This window comes from Ciconia boyciana, chromosome 7 (assembly GCF_034638445.1).
Source record: "Ciconia boyciana chromosome 7, ASM3463844v1, whole genome shotgun sequence".
Taxonomy (NCBI): domain Eukaryota; kingdom Metazoa; phylum Chordata; class Aves; order Ciconiiformes; family Ciconiidae; genus Ciconia; species Ciconia boyciana.
In genome coordinates, this window is record NC_132940.1 from 9,762,384 (window position 1) to 9,785,074 (window position 22,691).

The 22,691-nt window shown below is 44.1% G+C and overlaps 1 protein-coding gene across 1 annotated transcript in view; it reads left to right on the forward strand.

Annotated features, from left to right (window-relative positions):
• Positions 1 to 508: 508 nt before the first annotated feature.
• The window catches only part of TRABD2B (TraB domain containing 2B), a 296,180-nt gene continuing 273,997 nt past the window's right edge, over positions 509 to 22,691 (forward strand). Inside the window, exons 1-2 of the mRNA XM_072867434.1 lie at positions 509 to 667; positions 1,189 to 1,749. Of these exons, the coding sequence (XP_072723535.1) occupies positions 560 to 667; positions 1,189 to 1,749 (669 nt within the window). The 5' untranslated portion in view covers positions 509 to 559. The remainder of the gene's footprint in view (positions 668 to 1,188; positions 1,750 to 22,691) is intronic.

Consider the following 22,691-nt stretch of genomic DNA (forward strand, 5'->3'; position numbering starts at 1 on the left):
CGCGAAACTTTCCGCCGGAGCCCGAGTTTGGCCTCCCCGGTGCGGTGTGCGCCGCCGGCCCGCGGAGCAGCGCCCGCCTTTCCCGGGGCGCCGCGGGAGCCCCTCTTGGCCGCCGAATTTAAAAAAAAAAAATATTTTTTTTTTTACTTTTTAATTTTCTGGCCATTCGCCCCCCCCCGCCCCCCCTCCTCCCGAACCGGCGGGGCGGGAAGGGAGCTTCTCCGGTCTGCAAAATCAAAGCATGGCGGAGGCTGGCGATGAGAACCGTCCTCCCCAAAGCATCCAGCGCCTCTGACAAGCCCGGAGCCAGAGGGGGTGGGGGTGGGAAAGGGCGGGAGGGGGGAGAGCATGGGAGGGAGGGGGCGGCCAGTCCTTCCCCCTGCACTTGTCAGATGCAGATGGGACTGGCAAAGTTTGTTTGAATAAAAAAAAAAAAAAAAAAGGCCCAAAAAAAAAAGGGGGAAGAGCAGGAGGAGGGGGAGGGAAAAAAAAAAAAAGATCCTAGAAATCCAAAAAGGCTCATCTGGGAAGGAGAGAGAGGAGAGCGAGAGGAAGCGGGATGCAACTCAACCTGACGCTGATCTGCTTCGTCTTCGGGGGGTTCCTGCCCGACGCCGCGGCCCGGCGGGAGCAGATGGACACGGGGCAGTGCGACCTGCCCCGCTCGGTGAGCCGGGCCGCGCTGGGCCGGGCCGGGGGGCGCGGCCGCGGCCGCTCGGGGATGCGCGGCTGGCCGCGGCGCTCCGCGGGAGCCGCCGGGGCGCGGAGGTGGGGGGGAGGCGCGGAGCGGGGGCGCTGGGGGGAGGGACCCCCCCTCCGTGCGTGTGCGCGCGGCCCACGCGGACGCGCGTGGCCCGCAGGTGTGGCGCTGCCCCGCGTGTCCCCCGTGAGGGGTGCGGTGTGCCGGCGAGCGCGCACGCCCGCGCGGAGGGGGCCCCTCCGCCGGGTGCGAGTCCGGAGGGATGCGGCGGCTGGGTGGGCGCCCGTGGGGGAGAGCAGGGATCGCCGCGGGACTCTGCCCCACGCGGGCCTCTTCGTGCCCGAGGGCTTTGCTGGCTCCAAGCCCGGCTAGGGCTTGTGCAGGGAGATGGGGGAGAGGGACCCGGAGGGTGGCGTTCCCCCCGTGGGCTGCCTCCTGCCCCTCTGCCCCTCCGCCACTGACCGGCCCCCACTGTGCTCCCCCCCCAGCAAGGAGAGCTCAACTCCTTCCTCTGGACCATCCGCCGCGACCCCCCCGCCTATCTCTTCGGCACCATCCACGTGCCCTACACGCGGGTGTGGGACTTCATCCCCGACAACTCCAAGGCCGCCTTCCACGCCAGCTCCAGCGTCTACTTCGAGCTGGACCTCACCGACCCCTACACCATCTCGGGGCTGGCCAGCTGCCAGATGCTGCCCCACGGGGAGAACCTGCAGGACGTGCTGCCACGGGAGCTGTACCGCCGCCTCAAACGCCACCTGGACTACATCAAACTGATGCTGCCCCACTGGATGACCCCGGACCAGCGGGGCAAAGGGCTCTACGCCGACTACCTCTTTAACGCCATCGCCGGCAACTGGGAGCGCAAGAGGCCCGTCTGGGTGATGCTCATGGTGAACTCCTTGACGGAGACGGACATCCGCTCCAGGGGGGTGCCGGTGCTCGATCTCTACCTCGCTCAGGAGGCCGAGAGGATGAAGAAGACAACGGGTGCGGTGGAGAGGGTGGAGGAGCAGTGTCACCCGCTGAACGGGCTCAACTTCTCCCAGGTAAGGAGCCTCCTGGGCCTCGTGGGTTATCCCAGAGGTAGGGACCGTTCTCCTCACGTTTCGGTCGGTTTATGGGGGCGAACCCCAAGCCTGTTGCAGCCGGGTGAGTCACTCGCGGGCCTCAGCAGCCTTTGCGTCCAGCTGCCCGTTCTCCATCGCGCCGATCCGTGCTGCCCACAAAAATCCTGTGATGTGCGCAGCAGGTTTATCATGTGTATTATTTATTTGAGAGGCAAATGTCCAGGGTGTGAATGTGTGTGTCTGCTGGCTTGCCACTTGTGAGGGAAACTTCGATGCCTCACGTCCTGTCCCGGAGCTGGGTAAAAGTGCTTTTGTTTGTTTGCTTTTAAGTAAAGCAGCTCTGTGGTACTTGTCAGGAAGAGGATGAAGCATGAACAATGAAAAAAGAAATTTCAACATTGTTCAAATAGATTTAAGTACGTGCAAACCGTTGCTTGTCTTTTTAGTAGTCACTCCAGGTCAAACCAAACTGGCTCACGTCGCCCTCATGTACTGGGGAAATTAAGTGTGCAATCTGCATGGATTTTTTTCATTTTAGAACAGGTAAAGTTCAGCAAAAAGAAAAGGATGTAGATTAAGAAACAAAAGTTATTGGTGTAACTGGACTCCAGAATTCTTTCAGTGGATTTAGCTTTAAACAACCAAATGCTAAGCCATGCGATCTATTTCATTTCAGTGGATTAATCAGGAACACAGTCACAGCTATTGACTTTGCTTTGTGAAACTGTTTATATGAAATCAGATTTACTAGAAATTCAGGAAATGAATGTGTGTGGAAGAAAACAAATAATCCAGGGGAAATTTAAGATGGTGTCAGTTACTGCTATGATATTTCATTTTTAACCTGCTTTTCATCATTAGTTTTGGATCAGCCTATTTCCAGCTTTGTCTTACTGTCCTAGTTTGAGCAAAAAAATTCTTGGTGATGTGGGAATAAGGATTAAAGGACTGATCTTTGGTGTGATTAAAATGTCCTTAGAGTGCCTTTACCCCCTTCTCCCCTGAAGTCTAGTGGGAACTATTTTAAGGGGAAAAAGTCTGGCTTTTACTAACATTTGGTTCATCCGATATTTCAACTAGAAGTCTAACTCTGCGTACAGCCTTCAGAGAAGATTGGTTGCATATGCTTTTGGCAGAATTTTCTTGTTTATCAACAAAAATAATTAAAAGAAAGCCCCTCAGGACCTTTGCATTAATTAACACACATGCAAAACAAGCAATTCGTTTTACCCTGTTGTGTTTGACAGGTTTAAGTACCTATCCTCTCTGTTGAACCCCTTCTTTAAGGTGAGGTAAAAATAATTAACCATTCCAGACATCCAATAGCATTTGGTTGTATTAGGTCAAAAATGGCAGTTCAAATCAAGCACATGTAAGCACTTGGCTAAAAATGTACCACTTGTAAGCCTATGCTTTTTTTCTTTTGAGAGAGAGAGAGCATGACAGAGAAAGGAAAAGGGACAGAGTGCAAAACTCACTGCTGCTCTTACCATAATTCTGTTTTTCTCTCATTCTCTAAATTTTAAATAGAAACAAAAATTTCCCCTTTGTTTTGCCACAATAATAATCTAGAAAAGAACAGCAAAGGTATTACTGCTATTGGCAAGTAAAGGACAATCATTTTTGCAAAAAGTTTGTGCTGATTAAAAAAATACATTACATTTCAGTTATTACAGAGAATTGACATTGCTGCTAAAATAGATCAGTGTTCGGGAGGATTTTTCCTAGATTGAAGCTTTTTCTGGGAACAAGGCCACCAGAACAACATGAGACAAAATTAAACAAAACAAACCAGATATTTATTTTCTTGCTTCCTCTAGATTTCATGCATCCTGACACCTGGCTAGTTGTTTAACAATAGTAATTTGTAATGTTATCACACCGTCTGGCAGTCCTACTGCTTGGTGTATTACTGTGCTAATTTAGTGGAGTGGATTACTATTGCTAGGTTTCGCCTCCCAATTCCAGGTCTTGGAGCCTTCCTTAAGCAAGACGTAATTAAAACACACTAAAATGGAAATCAGAAATTGATCAGCTTTTGTCTTGTAGGGCGTTTGCACGGTTTGATGAGAACATCTGTGACAAATTACAGTCCCAAATCTGCTAAGGGCATCAGCAGCTTTTACCTGTTTTCAGCATTACTGTTACGGGAATACTGCACGTACTTTCTGCTTTCAGAATTCAGGTTTTAAAACTGTGCCTTGCTGAATCATGTCAATGCTTTTGTTTCCCCAATCCCCAAAGTCCAGTATTTTTGCCCTTAACAAATTAAAAAAGAAAAAAGCTTTTTATTTTTTACTTCTTCCCCTCAAAGGCAGCTTTGTGCTACTGCAAATATTTAATCTGACTACATGCACCAAATCTGTTAATCTGATACCGTGAGGAGGAGGAAATCTAGGAGTGGTCCCGGTGTGGTACTTGGTTTTGATCTGCTCTGAAAGAAAGCGGATACACTTGCATTTTTGACCAGGAACGATCTTTGAAACGTTCTGCGCGTCGCTTTGAAATGTTGATTGTCTTAGCCGGATGGATGAAAAGATTAAGGTGGCTCATATAATTGGCTGCTTCCTGGAGAGCCTGCTCATGCAGGTAGAGCACGGCACATTGTTTTCTGCTGTAAACCCAGAAACTTTGTAGTTTGATGCTCCGCTCCCCCGAAATCTCTGCTCAGAGTTCCGCGCCGCTCTCCCAGACGGGCACCGCTCCGATCACCCTCCTTTCCCGCTGGCCGGCTGCTTTCGTGCACGGCTGGCGGAGGGAGCATCCTCGCTCCCCTGGGACTCTGGCAGCTGCTGGTCACGCAAAGTCCAGCCCCCGGGTATTGTGTAACTGGTGGCAAGGTGTCTGAATCGCAGCAAAAGGCTGGGTTGGGAGCCTGGCAACAGGGGAATTCGGATCAGGTTTGGGTCAGAAATTTGAAATTTCACCACTCCTTGGTATATGAAGTTTCAGGGTTTTCACTGAAGGTGGGACAGAAAGAGCTGAGAGTCATGCAAAGAAGAAGAAGCAGACAACTGTTCTGTCTGACAGCACAGATGTTTATTTACTGAGTGGCCAGAAAGTGCAAAATCAAATGGGCCAGGACTGAGAAGAGCTGGTGAGGGGCGGATGGTGTTCAGGGCCTTCTCTTCTTGGGATGCCGGCAGAGGCACTGCAGTGGGGGCCGTGACAGACCATGAGGACTTGTCCATGCGTCCTGTGAGGGCCGGCTCCAAAGAGGGTTAAGCTTTCCCATCCTCTTTGTGACCCTCACACAGGTCTGTGGTGAAAAGCTTGCCCTGGGCTGACATACACTGTCCTTGGGGTAAGGAGGACGGTGATGGTGACTCCTACAGCTGCTCGGGTCTGTCTGTGTCCGTCCTGATCACCCAGGGCCACGGTGGGACCCCCGCTCACCCCAGGGGTGAGTACCCTCAGGCAGCATCGCATCCCCACTAAAAGCCTGTGTGGTCAGCAAGGGGAAGGTCTTACTCCTCTACCCAAAGCGCTCTGCCCTGGGGAGGTGGATGGTAGCTGTCGCTCGTCTTTGGTCCTGTCTCTCAGCAGGATCCCCAGACCGAGACAGCGTTGATATCCCTTCCTCCAAGTTAGAAATAAAGTCCCTTTCCCTTCCCATCCCGAGATTACTCTCTTCAGGGAGAATCTGCATTCAGCCTGTGCCAGATGCCCTTAATCCCAAGGTTCGTGAGGGGAATTTTGTGTCGGGGCCGGACTCCATCCTGATCTGTCGGTGGGGGAAGGCGTCAGGGCAGAGGGGAGCCGCCAGCACCCCCTTCTCTCCCTATGCTGGTCGGGGCTTGCGAAGCCCTGACTCGAGGCTTCTCCAGCCTGTATCATTTCCAACTGCAGGGGGAGATGTTAAATATCAAACCGGTGTTGATTGGATCAGAGACGGCCTCAAAGAAAGAAATCTTAGACCGTGCCAGATTAAACTTCACACTTCACCATTCTTCCCCTTTCATTTCTCTGCCGCCTCATTCTCTGCACAAATAAACCTCGTCTCCCTGCTTTCTACCAATGAGACAGCATTCAAGGGGCAGGAATGACTTTGTTAACAAAATCAGTCTTCATTTCCCAGGTTCTGCTGTTCCATCAAACCCTGGGACATGGCAGCTTTGATTACTCTAGTGATAGGATTAGAGGGGGAACAAGTGCTGTTTAATAAAAGGCCGATGGGTGGTCCATCACGTTTGGTCACCGACAGATCTGCAGTCTTGAAGCTGGACATTCAGTGGCAAAACAGCACAACACAGTAATACATAGACAGGGCATGGCCTGGACTTGCTATTCCATCTCCCCTATCTCCTTGAAAAATTAAACATTTCTGTGATCACAAAGCTGGGATTCTCAGAGCTGTCAGGGACTAGTATAACTGACTTCAAGGGAAATTTGCCTGTTTATACTAATGGAAGATCCAGGCTCAAAGTTTTCTGAACTGGATTAAAGGGCTCAGTTTCAGAGCTGGTTGACTTTTGACAGTCTGTGTAGTTTATTTGAGGGGGTATTATTGATTTTTTTTTTTTTAAATCTTTTTTAAAGAAAAGTGGGTTTTGCCTAATAGAAATCAGGCCTTTTTGCTTCCAAAAATTTTCAGGCTTCATGAAAATTCATAAAAAATAGCTTAGTATCATCTCTTTTGATTGCTGAATATTGTTGAAAGAAATGTTGTTAAATGGTTTGATTATACATGGTTATACATGGTGCACATAGTTTTCAGCTTGCTGGCTTTAATTAAACTATCACCCCCTTCACCCCCCTGCACCCTGGGGTAAAAAAATTCCCCCAGTAAAATTAACCTTGGGGTAGAAATTTGTACAGCAGGAATAGAAATCCTTCCATTTAACTCTCTTTGAATACTAGTGGAGCTGCTTTACGTCTTTACCAGGGGAACTGTTGAGGGTGAAACTATGCAGGTATTAAAACTACAGTAGTCACAGTAACACCTGAAAGGATCAGCAGCTGACGTTTTATAGCTGTAACTAACTGTATGTGTGGCTCTTTACAGCCAGTTACTGTGTGCTTCTTCACCGCAGCCCCCTTGCAAGGCCCACCGTGGCATTTGATGCCTATTAAGAAAAAAGCCAGTCAGTTAATGATGGCTCAAGGGGCAGCTGGCAATTCATCTATTGTATTTATTGTGTGTATAACTGCAAGAAGTGTTTGTAGAACAGGTTAGATATAAGCCCTTCCTTTCCCTCTGATCCTTCACACCTCCCTCGGTGAGATCCAAGCCCAGGACAGGTGTACCTGCCTCCCATGAGCAGATCTGAAGAGGACTCTGCTGGTTGATTTGTTTGCAAAATTGTGGGTGCTGTTTGTGATTGTTTTTAGGCAGCAATTGCATCTTTGTAAGGTGGGCTTTAACAGGAAGAAAACCCCAGAAAACAGCGTTGAACAAGCCTGGCACTCAGGGGAGTCCCTGCCATATTTGAGGCAGCTGAACGTTACCAATGTATAGAAGTCAAATTGCAGAATTATGCCATTTTTTTTCTGTGTGTGTGGCGAGAGGTGAGTTGAGGTCACAGCGTGGCCTCTTTGGCTCCGGCGATGCCTGGTCCCGGCAGCAGGAGCCCTGGTACTGCTGCAATGTGAGAGGCACGGGGAGCACCCGGGCACGTGCTTTGCTCCCTGGAGGAGATTCACTCCCTGAGCTCCGCTTCGGCAAAGGGGATCAGAAGAGGGGCAGATGACCCAAATCCATCCCTGTACTTAGGCACTAACATTGCTTTCAAGTCCCTGTGGGATCTCCCCTGGAGCAGTTTGCCACCTCCGAGCTGCTAACCCAGTAAGTGCAAAATACCCCCCTCGTCAGTAAATGATATTTCCACAGCGAAGAGTTTCTCTCTGTTTGTCATCTACTGTTGGTTTCTCATGCTGTTGCAACAGCAGTCAGGATCCTGCCCCGGGCCCAGAGTGCTTTGCTTATAAACAGAACGAACCATTGACCTTAAAAACCTCAACTTCAAGTATAGTGCAACCTACAGTCCTCAGAAAGTCTTTAACAGCCTCCCCTCAGGTCCCTAGTGAGTAGCAATCCACGTTATAAAGCCAGCCCACATCATTCAGGCTAGTCAGAGGTTCCTGTATTGAAAAGGCCAGAAATGATTTTAAGCAAGGGCACTCATTCACCTTGCCCTCCTGCGGAGATGCAGATCAGTGGCAGGGCTCCTGGCAAAGCATATTTGGGAACTTCAGAGGGACATACTGTAAAATAACAGGTTTCCCCTGTGCTAGGCTTTACACTGCAAACCCTTATTAATATCTTCACTGTCATTAGGAGTTGATGAGACAGGTAAAAGGCAGAAGAAATCACACAGTTACTGCTTGAGCCACATGAAATTGATGTGATTTCTTTCATCTTTTGGTCCTGTTAGAGGGGTTCCCTGCATGCTTGGATAAGGGACTATAAAATGACTTCCCCAGAGCACAGTGTTTAGGATAGCACAAAAATGGAGATTTTCAGCAAAGACCAGTGTTTTGGGAACTTCATTTTTTAACTTTCAAGAGTCAGTGCCAGAAGAGCCCTATTTTTTAGGGAAACATATCTGCATTGTGTCCACACACTTTCCCAAATCCCTCTTTCAAGCTGACAAGGGGTTCAGATCCTAGATGCTACTAGACTTAAAATCCACAGAAAGCACTGTGGGTTGAGCACAAAACTTCAGTATCTTTCTGAACCTCGCGGATTATTTATAGGTTGCAGTCACTCAGACATTTTTCTGAACATTGCAGCAATTTGTGAACTTAATACTCTTTCTGTAACCCATAAAGCGTTACGGTTTCCAGCTCGCTTGAGACACCAGAAATTAAACTGGTGCCTGCAGAGCTTAAAACTGCAGATATCAATGTTTGAACTTAATATCTCAGTTCTTGGACTGGAATTGGAACAAGGCTATACTCTCTGCAGAGTGGGAACAGACATGCAACTAGAATGCATGACTGGTTGTATCCGTCACAACAGATAGTAGTTATGGCATCTCATTCATCTCCATAGATTTGCTTTTTCTGGTGTTCAAGAGAACAATATAGCTGCCTTGTGTTATTGTTTATTGGATCTAGTTGTCATTTAAATGCACAGAGAATTAGAAATGACATGGTTAATACCTGTGTCAGAAGCTCAAGCAGGAATTAGCACAGATGACTGCTGCTTTTATCACTAGTTATTCCAACAGCAGTCCTTACCATTTGGGTTTCCAATTTTTAGAGCTTCTGCTGCAAGTCATTTCAGGACTTCTAGCACAATATAAATGAAAGTTGCTAAAACTGTAAATTAAAACCATGTGTTCAGCATTTTGGGATGGATGTTGTATGACTTGAGGAGGCTCATTAGCAAAAGTATTTTTAGTTTGAATGAGATCAAAGACCCTAGATTTTCCACTCTGAGGGTCATTTAACATAGGCCTAGACACCCCATTTCTCATCGTACATAGACTCCCATAGGCCAGTTATGCCTGAAGAAATCATCATCCCTGAAATATTATAATTAGATGTATTATCAGTGGACCACTGCTGATCACCTCTGTCCAGGCACTGCAACAACACTGAGGGCTGAAGAGTCTTGCAGATGTCAAAAGGGAGTTTTATTACTAACTTCTTCAAAATTGGGACTGCAGCCCATGCCAGTGGGTAGCAGTGTTAGATGTGAAAGACCATTGGTATGAATCAAATCCTGTATGTTGTACTCATTCCAGAGTCTCCCTTGAAGCCAGGGATAACACTGAACCATTCCCAGAAACTCCTACTGGCAAATGAGAAAGGATTGTAAAAAAAGAAAAAGAAAGTGTTCTGATTTCTTCTTTTCCTAGGCTCAGTTAATGTGGAAGTTACAAAACCCTTCAAATGAATTCCAGTCCAGAGGTTCTTCATGCTTGGGCATCCCTGCAAAATCACAGAGTTCATTGAAATGGGCATGGAAAAAAGCTAGCAATTCAGTCATAGCCAACATGTTAGCTGTAACCACACAATTAAGGGAATAACACTAAATGCTTTACGTTTTCCCCAGATTGCATCAAACTTGCTTCTTCTACCCGAACTCTTGTATTGGGGCACCTGTTGGGAGACACAGACATCCCCAATACATAAAACAGAGAAGAAGCTGCCTTCGTAGAGCAAACTGATATTCATCAGGCTCCCTTCATGAGCCAAGGAATGAGAAAAGGGAAAGAAATCTTTAAGTTATTTTCAACCCCCTTTCCATTTTAATAAAAGTCAACTTACGAGGAACACAGGAAAAATATTTCTTTAAAATAGGAGATTCTATGTCTTGAAAGTAGCCCCTCAATATTTTACGGGCTGTATTAAATCCAAGGTCTCCATTAGGCTCCCTCACTTTTGTTAACAATCACAATGAAGACTGATTATTCTCTGTACGCTTTCTGCCACCGCACAAATTTTGCTTTCCTTTGATTTCTTGCAGGCTTTTCCTATTACAGGCGACAGCATAATAGTGATGGGGAATATTTATTTAAATACTGAGACAAAATGCTCACAGTATAGGAGTTTGCAGAGTCAGTAGAGGGGGAGAGGGCAAAAGGGTGATTTGAGAAACATGCCCAACTTTTTGAAGGTCTTTTTATTTCTGGCATGTGATTGATTTACAATTTTAGAAATGATCATTGAGATTAATGTTATTCCAGCAGTGAGGTGTGATGGGACATGTCCCAAGGAGTCCCATTGGTTCTAAAGCATTGGTAAAATCATCATAGTACTACTAATTGCAAAAGAGCTAAGCCTTACGCCATGTGAAGAGCTGCTCCTGACATACTGGGAGCTAACTGGGATGCTACCTTGTAGTTTGCTTTCAAGCTCAGGTAATTTTTTAATTTTTGGGTGTCACAGGAGCAAGAGACGTGCAAGTATGCTAAAGGGTCTCAAAATGATTGCTTTTATATGAGTTAACTATACAGAAAGCCCTTCTTTTTCATAATTGCTTTATTTCCTGATTAATACAGGAAAAAACTAGAAAGAACATTCTCAAAAAAGCTCATTATTTGCTTGCTGAAGGAAATAACTCACTAAGACGTAGAATCGAACTCAAGTTTCTAGTACCAAGTTATGGCCAAAACAATTCTAATATGGCCTGGCTTTTAAACAACTGGGATGCTCTATTGGTAGACAGCTGCAAGCAAACTGAACTTCAGTTCCTTCAGCATTTCTCCTTTCCATTTGCAGGACACTAGGGAGATACTTTCTTTGTTTAAGGGTGTGAGCATCAGACCATGAGACCAGGTTATACCATCCTGAAATAATCCAGGTCTTTTGGTGGCGAGATGAAGTTCAGAGGGTCAAGGCAGCAGGCGTTTGCAGGCATGGAACGCTATTCGACTTTATGGATTGGCTTGTCACTGTATGCAGACTTGCACTGACTAGCTTCTTACCCGGCTAATTGTGTGAGGCCAGGGAGGATTTTCTTTATTAACTCAAGTGGCTTGGCTGTGAAATGAGACATACTGTACAGTATATAATTCAAGCTCACTTTCAAAGGCATTTTTGTTGAAGCTGGGTATCCAGAGAGACCTGAGCCTTTAACATGTATGCATCTGAAACACGCTCTAGAAACTTAATAATTTAAGGTCAGCATTTACACTGGTTCATGTTCCAGTAATGGAATAGTGCTTGCTTTAAAAAAATACTCTATTTATATCTTAATGTATAAAGGTGTGTTTTTTCTGAGAAAGAAACTGACTGCTTTGAGCACTTGCTGTGTGTTAACTATAACTGGATAAGCTTGTAAGGGACTTACCATGTAGAGACTTCAGCAAATTATGGCTCTGAAGTTGAAAGAAAGCATAGTTGGGTGCGCTTGGTGTACATTCTCAAACCTGAAAGTATTAGCTGTTGAGAATCACTTGTAGTAGTACCCTTTTGTGTCTTGGGAAGTACAAAGAGCTATAATCTCCCAAAAGGTGTCATATTTTGGCGTATTTTGGATGGATTTTGTCATTACTGACGAAGAGATCCCAGCAGAAGATATCCCTAGGACTGCAAAACACAATCCCCAAAACCCACACAAGATCCCTTATCATGCTCTCTCTAAAGCTGTTGCAGATTCATTCAAATTACACTGGAAAGATTTATCTCTTATTAATGGAGCGCTCTTCATTTTTTAAAATTGAGTTGTTGTGCAACACATCGAGTAACAATGTCATAACACATCGTAAATCAGTTTGTTCACTGAAGGATTCTAGATGAGTTAATCTAACATCCTGGACACAGTTCATGAGCAGTTAATTTTAGCAGTTCTCTTTGATATATATCAGGTAAGGCAAAGCAACTCTAGCCATTACGGAGTAGAGTCAAAACTGGTTAACGGCAAAGCAAGTACAGACAAAGATTGTTCAGAGATAAAGCCTTTGGCAGATCATTCAAGGGATCTTTGCTTTATATAGAACAATTGTAGCTCTAATACCAGCAGTGCAGACACTCTGGGACAAAGAGAAAACACACACACACACCAAACCACAGAAGAAAACCACACGCACCACTTGGTACTTGCATCCAACAAGAAAGTCAAGCTAAAGTTCACCAACCCTGACGTAGTTACCAAAGAACTCCATGGCAAGCAATGAGATGGGAAGAAATACCCCCAAAAAGGCATTCAGGAATTATTCCCATTGTTAGTGGGAGAAACTGAGAACATTTGATTTGAAACACAAAGTCATCCGGCAGCCTGCCAAATGCCATTTATCTCAAGGTCATGCAACATAAATAACCCCAAGGGTTAGCTCTAAACTGGAGGAGCAGGAGGTAGCTAAACAAAATAGGGGAAGGGATTCCTCTGTCTTCCCTGTAGATGTTCAGCATGCTACTGACAAGGTTTCAAGGCCCGGCACTCCTAACAAGTCTAGTATCTTAAGGGTGGTAAAACACACGAAGAGCAGGGAGTACAGCTGAACATCATGGAAGGGACTGCGGTTTGAGACCAAGCCACTAAGCTGTCACGCATTTTCTGCAACAATTAGTCAGGGAGACTAATTAAAAAGGAAAAGTCAGCCAGAAAAAATTTTCCTCTTGGAAATTTAAGTCTGAAAAGATTGAACCCTGTTATACAGTAGGGACACCAACGTTTATTTACTGTTCGATTGGGTGGTCACATGCATTTTCCTGTTCTTCCAACACACCAAAGTATCAGAGCCTTCTTACATATTTTAAGAGAAAAACAAGCTTAGCAACTGTCAGGTCTAGTAATCCATCATCCCTATCAGTCAGGGAAGGAAGGGGTATGTTTTGCCGAGATCACTTAGACCTGACAGTATAGCTTTGAAGATATCAATGGGAGAATCCCAAAAGACTTGGCACCCGTTCTTGCATTCTCTGGGGTAAAGCTCAGTGCAGTTCCCGTTAAAACAAATTAAACAAGTATGCAGTCCTTGAACCTAGAACCCACAACTGTATCCCTGTGGTCCCCAAAACTGTATCTCTGTGGTCCTCAAAACTGGGCAAGGTGTCTTTCCCACTGGCTCATGTAGAAAAAAGTTTTGTGTAGCCAAAGAATTCATTAAGAGAATTAAGAAGAAAAAAAAGTTAGTCAATATTCTGCTAATTTATTTGTGATTTAGATAGGCTTAAAAAGCAGACTGAGTGGAGTTACTTGTGGTTTCACGTTGAATTCTTGATGCCATGAAAAAAGTGAACTAAACTCACTAAGTCAGGAGGAGAGTTTCAAACTGAAAGTGTTTTGATCCAGCTTTCCCTTTCCTGGTTCAGCCAGCACCGCTAGAGATCACTGTACAGTCCTGTACATCTGTATGGTCTGAGCACTGGTCCTGAACAGAAAGGAAGCAAGCTGGGCATCTGGATAAGGAACGCTGATCATTAATATATACGTATAGGACTATTTTATATCTGTAGGCCTTACATAATGTGTTGGAAACTGAGGCATGACTTCAGAAGCTGAAATATCCCAAATATGTTATTATATTTGGGGCTAAGACTGTCATTTATCCATCTATAAATTTCTCTTAACCTTTTCAACTTATTTAATACTCTTAGAAAAATAAATATTTGTATGTGGAGGGACTAGAGTCAATGAGATGGTGATGTGAAGGGGACATCTACAGAAGTCTAGGCTGATTGCAAACTCCAGAACCTACAGTTCTTCAGGCGACGGGTGTCGGGACACATCTCCATCCCTTGGCGAATAGAGCAGCTCCACCCGTCTTTGCACCCTATTTTAGTCCCTAAAGAAACTGATTTTCTCAAACACAAATGATCTTTAAAAATGGCAGAGAACATAGAGTTGCATCATTAGCAATGAACCAAAGGCTTTTGTGTTGCAACAACTTTTGTTGAGGGATTATTGTGTTGAAAATCCACTGATTTTGGCACAGGCTAGAGAACTCAGCAGCTCCACTTTGCATGTCCTGCCATCATTCAACAAGCAGACCCTGTTGCTAGACATCGCAGTAGGGCAGCCAGTTGGCTTCTCCCAACCTCCTTAGGTTTCCAGATGTCATAACAAAATGAGAGAGAGAGAGACTTAGCCATCTTCCATTTGTTTACGCTGGAGCTGCTAGGCAGAGACCAAGCCACAACACTGCACAGCTTTTCAAAAAGGACTTAATAGGCCTCTCTGTAAACAGATCTAAATATTTGCTCCAGTGACATTTATCGCATCACACGTCTGGTGCGAGTGTTTCGTCCTTGTTTTGCTTGTGTGTTTGGATTCTCTTATAAACATTAATGAAGTGCTTGAATACAAATGAATAATCCTCCCCCCTTCTTCCCACCCTGGAGGGGAGGGGAATGAGAGGGCATGAAGTAATAATAGTTCAACCTTCAACCCATAATTGCTCAGTACATTCTGATGACAGCTTTCGTTCTCACATGCTTTAAAAGACTTTATTCGGCGTGTATATCCATGCAGAAGGCATTGCACCTTTCTTCAAAGGCAGCTGCAGCTGGGGTTGGGGTACGAGGCAGTTAGCACACAGTAGTGTGTCATTTGATGTTTGACTAGTCATAGCAAGTTGACCTGCTTCTGGGTTCTAACAGGATGGCAGAATTGTGCCCCATCTACAAGGCTTTTAACAGAGGATATATTTAATATATTCTTCCTTAGGCATCTGCTTTTAGCTATTGGCTGGACAGAATAAGGGGCCTTGAAACACCTCAGATCTAACTCCATATGGCTGTTCATCTACCTCTTGCTGGAGAACTGATGTCATTTAATAGGTATTTTGCAATTACCTACAGCTTGAATATGACTGGAGACAATGTGCTTCCATATAGCCCTTTCCGTTCTCTCAATGCCTTTATGGAGGACATAGGCTCTAGAAAGTGGGCAGCTTGGTCTGGCTTTTGATTTCCTTGCTAAAGGAGGAGGGGGGCAGGGGTAAGGAAAGACTGACCAAACCTCATTTCCATAGGTGGTTACCGTGGGGGCAACCTTTAGAATATTTTAATATTGTCTAGGGTACGAGGCCATAAAACAAATGTGTTAGATGCCTGTTTCCTGATCATAAGAGGGGTGAAGTTGTGAAGCATATGAAGGCTTCATCTCTCAACCTGCTCCAGACTGAGGAAGCATTGAGTGTCTCATTCCTGTGTGGGAGCAGTTACAATACTACTCCTTTCTCCCTGTGCAGTTCAAAATGTCATAGTATCTTCCATGCACAATGAATTACCATGATCTCCTGCCAGGTGGGACAGTGCTTTGCTCAATACCTTACTAAGCATTTTTAGTTTCTGCAGCTGGGCTTGTAGGAGCAGTGGTTTGGCTTGCTTGGAAGCCAATAATAAAAGAAACTCTGTATTAGCCAAGAGGGTCTCTTCAGAAATTCCCCAAACTCATGCAAATAAGCTCTCAGTTCTTTGTTAAGAGCAAAACTGCTGCATTTAAGCTGTGGGACATAAAAGAAGTAATCAATGCCTAGAAAATAATCAAAAGTTCATTCTTCAGACGATCTTTAAGAAAAAAATCATCCTGTACAAGACATCTGTGGGTTTGTTGTCTGCAATAGTAGTAAGTGCAAAGGATTTATTTCCCAATAATCAGGCTTTGGGAGGTCAAGATTAATACCCAAGAGGAAAAAAATGCTTGTGTTTCCTTCATCTGAGTGATTAGGTATAAAATGAGTTAAAAATTGATCCTGTCTTTGGATCAGCATGTATATGAAACCATTCAGTCTGCACATACTTGTGTACTATTAGAAAGTGCCTGTCAACTCCATTAATTATCAAATTGCTTATTCAGTCTATACATTCCTTGCATAAATCCGTATCAACTTTGCCTCTTGTAACAGTATTTGTTTATATGAGCCGGAACTCTCAGTCTTGAGCAGTCTAAAACGCCTCTCGAAAGAATTTCTTTGTGCGCTTACAGGGACCCAGACTAATTGCTATTGAGAGGATGCTCTGTGGGCTGCTTTTTTGGTGGGGAGTTGGGAGTAACAAAATTGTCTAGAAAGGTGTTCCCTTGTTACCTCTGTCAATGTTGATAGTTAAAATAGAGGAGACTAAAATTGTTACAGTTCTCAGCAGTTGTGAAGTGCACACTGGAAAAAGAATAAGCTGGGAGAAAGGGACAGAAAAAAGAATTTGCTGATATTTTTGTCATCTTCTGCCTGATGTGCCAACACTAATGGAGGCTTTTTTTTTTTTGTTAATTTATAGTCCAGTGCATTCCAGGGTCCCCGTCGCTCAAGCATTCTGCCTTTCACTCATTTGCTGGAACACAAACATGGAAGTGTATTTGGAACTCGCTGGAGCCTTAAAAAAACAAAACTAAGGCAAGCTGCCAGATCAGAATCTAATACACAACATATGTTTACAGGGTTATAGTCTCTTGCCATGCTGGCTTTAGCAGCACTCCAGTGTGAAGTAGACTAAATGCCTTCCAAGACCTTTTATCATCCATCGTGCTTATCAAAACAGTAAAAATACTGTTTGTATTTCAGCAAACATGCCTTTCCTCTTGTCTGAAGCCCTTTGAATTCCCTGCCGCATTTGGGATCAGTGGAAGAGTATGTCCTTGGCCTTGTTTGTCTAGTTCTCCTCCTCTTCACGAGAACTCGTCTGCCTCAGGGCTGACCGGGTTCCTCCACCAGTTTGGCAAGCATCCCTGAACAGGACCCCTAGTCTGTAAGGAGAGAGTAATGTTGACCCCCATCTGCCTTGTGCATTTGTAGTATAAGTCATGGCACTCTATGAGTAGTCTATGAAGAGGAAAGGGTTGTCCAAGTGTAAGATGCAGAGGATTGAAGTGAAGGAGGTGTTTTAAGCTAGCTTGGGTTACCTCAGCTTGTCCAAATGCAAGAGGTGCCATTGATTCACACTCAGTTCAGGCCACAGGCTGTAAAGAGTTAGCCAGCAATGATTCCGTTTACCTGTTGTAACTTTTTAATACCCTGAGTTGGCCATGATCAGATTTGAACCCCAATTTAGAGACAGAGGGAGAGTTCTTGATAAACATGTAAACATGTATAAGCCATTTCCAACCCTGAAAAATGAGACCACGCTAGTTCTAGACAACATAAAGCCAAACCAGTCCCTTAGTACTATAAGAAAAAATTGTTTGCTTCAAACTTTAGCACTCTCTTGGGAGTCTTCACTATTGAGAGGGTAGTGACCAGTGGCCATTGGCACGGCCAATAAGTCCCACTAAGGCTCTGCGGTTCCCTTCTGGGCTCTGTTACCTATGCCTTACACAGTGCTGGTATCCACTCATCCAGTGGTTATTCCACTCAATCTACAGCAAGATGGGACCATTGAGACTGGAGTCCGCTGCAGTGGAGATCTGCAAGCTCAAGGCAAGGACTCTTGTGACAGCGCAAGATTTAGGAGTGGGGTGCAATGGACAAAGCTGCAAGGCAGAGAGAATGGAAAATGGACAGTTACGCCAGGCTCCTGTCACCTCCTGTGGCTGCTCTGCCGAGCGTGCAGTAGACTATTTGCAGAGCTGCTACAGCAGCAGCAGGATGTGGCCTGCAGAATGGGTAATCAGGAACATTATGCAGAGTCCCAGAAAACTGCACTTGAAGTATCTAAAAATGTTGTGGGATGAGTCAAAGACTCGGTGGGTATATGAAGCTCTGAAAGAGCAGTAGCCCATCACTTTTTCTTCTGCTCCTTCTCCATATGTAGGATATACCTCATGTGATCCATGAAGCATGCTAGGCCACCTGGATCCCAGAGCTCTACATGCACTACTCCAAGCTTAGCAAGGGCTGTGCTTGCAGGCAAACTGTATTAGCAGGAGGCAAGGCTTGTCTGGGGCCTGCCTCAGAGACAATCCTGACGTGGCCCTTTACGTTTCAGTTCTCTGCATGCAAGATGGGCAGGATATTAGAGCTATTTATTTTTGGAAAATGCTTATTTTAAACAGAAACCGTGCTCATGTAACTATCTGTATTTTGAGGGGAAAAAAAGTTCCTTCAGATGTCTCAATTTCAAATTTAAAGTGAAGCTAGAAAAACCCAGGAGTCTCATCAGCAAAACAACAGTCTGGTGAATGACCCAAATAGACATTTTTGTGCTGTTAGTTCATAACAACACATTAAAGATAGAAAAGACTGAATTCTTAGCTTTTTTCTTGAGATACAGTTGTTGTTCCCTTCTGAACTGTGGAAAGCAACAGAGGTGGAAGTTTCTTAGCTTCTTTGGATGAATCTGTTAATGGAGGAGAAAGTCCTCAAGTGCTTCCTTGATGGGAGCTCTCTCACACAACTCCAGGATGCCTGACTAGCAGGTTGTTTGAGATAGGGTGACTTTACCTCTAAAGAATATGTTCTTCACAGACATCAGGAAAGTTATAGTGCTTTACAGCTTATGAGTTATTCTTGTGCATAGGAGACTTAATATGTATTTTAATCTGATTTCCAGTAGGTCAGATCTCTGCTTACATTTAGTAGTGTCATGCTGTGAGCAGTCATTGTTCTTGAAATAGTTTTGGATCAAAATGATGGGCAGGACATGGCAGTTTCACCTCAACATTTCATCAGGGAGGTCTCTCTCAGATTGTCTTAGCTTGAATTTAATTTCAGAAATAAAAATCACATACATGGAAGCCATGTAGGCTGTAGTATAAATACAGATCTTGAATCTCTTGCAGCTCCAGGACTTTGTTCTTTGTAGCTCAGATGACCCAGATCTCTTGCCTTTACCCTTGGACCATAGACAACCAACTTACCCTTTCACTTGAAGAGACAGATTGAAGAGGTGGTCATGGCTTGGACTTTCAGTCCCTCATCTTTTTCTTTGCTCCCAAGAAATATCTTCTTTCTGTCACTAAGGAGATCAGTGGCCTAGTTCAGCTTATGAGTCAAAAGTTTAGCCTTCTGCTTGCAAAGCTTGTTTGTCTTTGCTGCTTGGTTTTAAAGCAATTTCTGTATCTGTTCCCCATTCTCTTTCAGTTATGCATAGTTTTATTTGACTGGTCAGTGCAGAGTAAGGTTTAAAAGAGTCAGTCAGTAAAAGTCCATGTTGGCTAATTCCTTGGACACAGTGACTATTGGGACAATGACGTCTCCCTGACATAGGCTGTTTCCTGTATTTCCACAGTATTCTAGGTCCTAATCACTTGCTCTGTGCAGAAAGCATTTACTGTATGCTTTGCTGCTGCCCAAATGCAGATGTAGGTTTCAGATTATGAGATTTCAAGTTCTGAGAATCAGCATGGGTTTTAATGCTCTTGATGACACAGCCAACTAGTGTTGTTATGATAAAATTCAAAATTCATCTCTGAAGCACCTCTTTCTAGCGTTGCCTCATGCATTCTCAACTAGCAACGTATTCCTTTGTCTAAGTGACTTCCACTGTTGGAACTTTTTCCTAACATATTTAAGGTTTTCCTTTACTACTTCCAGATGTAGTCCCTTGTTTTACCATTCTTTGACTCCGTAAATATATTTTCTCTGGTACTAGTACTGCTCAGTTGTTTGGATAGAGCTGTCATGATACACAAGATCATGCTCTCTCTCTTTTAGGAGACATTTATTAAAGAAAATTTTTACAACTACAGACAAACAAACAGACTTCTGCAGAGACTGAATTTCAGTTTTGTCATGTTTGTTAACCAAGACTCACACCCTTTCTGGGACAGTTTGTAGAGACACCTCGTGGCTGTCAGGAGCTCTACAGAGCGCATTGCAATCATGTCAGATTGATTTATACTAAGCCTTAACATCCAGAGTCATTTGTGAAAGAGTTATGAGGGAGGCTGCCAACCTGCTAATTAAAAGCTAGAAATACTTTAAGTTCTGTTCTGATGGAAACAAGTAAGCAAATCTGTTTTAAAGTGGAATTACTGCGCCCCCCTCTCCCCCAAAACAACAGCAGCAAGTTGTCTGCCTGTGTAATTAAAACTATCAAAGGAAATTTTCCATTTAAATATAAACAAATTTTCGTTAGTTCCTGGATTCCCATACTCCAGTTATACTCCCACTCTCCCCATTCTGTAGAAGTAATGTAGAAGTAATGCAGGCAGCTCAGACTGCATGAGTGCAGTTTGTCGGTGTGATTCTTAGCTTCTCAGTCAAAAGCCACACTAGTCAGTGTCAGAAAAGCAAAAAACCAAGGCCCATTCCCTTCAAATGCACAAGTCAGGAGTGAATTAGACAGTAAGCTTTATGCAAGAGAAAACCAGACTGACTTCTTTAGGTTTCAGGTCATCCATTAATGTAGATAATTTAAACAAGTGAGTCTTGGTAAGATTGCTCACCAGGCAATAAGTCTTTCAAATGGTAAGTGAGCAAGACTTTGAATCCACTATCTCCCTGAATTGGCAAAGTGTGCAGCTTTTCTTCTGTTTGATAAAAACTCTTCCATGAAAGTGGTATTTTAAAGAACAGAAGCCCTTAGAGGAATAAAGTATATAACCAAGCTGTTTTACTGGATATAATTGCTCTAGACCCAGCTGAATAGAGGCCTTGTGATTTCATTAGTCTTATATGTTTAGATCCAAATCATATCATATCATAATCAAATCACAATTTAATATATAGATATATAAATCAAAAGGACAGGTAGGGAAGTGGAAATAGTAATGAACTATTTGTCATTTCTGTTTTGTGTCCTTTTCTCAGTGAAAACTGAATCATGCAAAATGCTGGAAACCATCTTTCCATAACAAAGGAGAATAAAGTCCTTCATGTGCTTCGCACAAGGCTGAAAGAGGAGAAATTAGTCAAAAAGTCCAAAGAGTCCCTCAAATTCAGGGGTTAGCCCCTACTTACAGCTGGAATAAGGAGGCAAAACAGTAGCAAGAAGCGCAGAGTTATGGAATGTATGAATTCAGGGTATTTTGCTCTTAATGGTCAATCCCCATCTTCATGAACATATAAACATGAGAGCAATAAAAAGTGTCTGTCTGCCCTTCTGATCTCTAGAGCATCTCGGGGGAGTAGGAGAGTGCCATTACAGAAGATGACAACTCCAAGTCAGTAGCGGGATTTCATAAGGATTTATTTAATCAGAACCTAAGACCACCTAAAAAAGGTTAGAGCTAGGTGTGCGTGTTGAGTATCATGCCTGAGCTGAGACCGTATCTAGGGGTACTTCCATGCATTTTCTTTAAAAGCCCACGCAGTCTCCTCGCATTGGGCTGGACATCCAGCTAATACTTCTTTCTATTCTATGAAAAGCATACACTATATAGGGTAACATTCAGGTCTTCCAAGCGTTAAGGCTTAAAAAAAAAGTCACCATGTTTACTTCAACTTTCTCTTTCTAAATTGCTTTGACAGCCCTGTGCTTTTCTAACTCGTTTCGGGGAATATCCAGTCTGCCATTGGAATTATTTGAATTGTACAGAAAGAAAGGAGGGCCTGTTTCCCTCCGAATTCCATATATTGTGTCGCTGGAGCTTTTCATGTTCCATAAACAATGCTCTCTTTTTCTAACCCTCTCCCCCTCCTGCCCATAGCCTGACTTTCTATAATTTTCTTGACATGGACAACTCAGCATTTTTGTGAAAAGCTATGACTGATTTTCTGCAGCTTTACAAACAGGAGCTTGCTAGTGATTTCAAGAGGATCAGGTAGTTTGATGCAAGCGAGATTGGGTAGAGTCTCTGGGACTTCAAACATGCCTCAGCAGTGCATCTGGTTGTGAATGATTGTTTTCCCTTGCAACATTCATGATCTCCCATTGGCAAGTCTCCTCCCATAACTAAGGAGACATTTGGAAAAAGATTGGTATTTTTAAATGCCCTCTTAATCCCTGTAGATCTCTAGCCACATAGAAGCTAGTGGCTTCATTTTTCCACACACCACTCTTTTTTTTAGTTAATAATTCAGTTATTATGCGAGTGAAATCTCAGGAGGTACTCAGAGTTGCAGGCACTCTGGAGTTTAAGTTCATTTCAAGCTTCCTATGAGTCTCTTAATATTTGAATAGTGTTTCATGGTCTGTCTTGGGCGACTCATGAAGTTGGATCCCAGGAGAAAAATCACAGCCCAGATAAGTAGCCATGGTAGACACTGCAAAAGCAGTAGTGCTTCTGTAGCTCTTCAGTGGCTTAATGCCTCAGTAGTTTTTCCTTTCTTTACCAGGAAGATGGATAATTTCCAGTCTTAACGACCATGCATGGGAGAGGAATAAGCAGCATTTGGGAAGGGTGTCTGGTCACACCCTTGTCTGGCTGTGCTTGCTGGTGCATTTTGCATAGCATTTCTGGAATACTTTTGCAGTGGTGAAAGGGTTATTGCAGCATTTGATTTCAACCTTATAAAGGCTTTAAAGGAAGTGCCAAGCCCCTGTAATCTGGAAGCAGCAACACTGATCGTGTGCCATGTCACGAAGAGGAAAAAAAATCCCTTTCAATGTTTGCACTGAACATGAGTGTCACTTTAAAGCTCTAGGTTGCTTTTAAAACTGCCTTGCAGCCCGACAGCTTTGTGGTGGACCTGAGAGGTCTTGGGTTAATGTCATCTAATGCATCCTAATGGGTAGTCTAATTGTAACTGCCATTCCAGCTGTCCCTT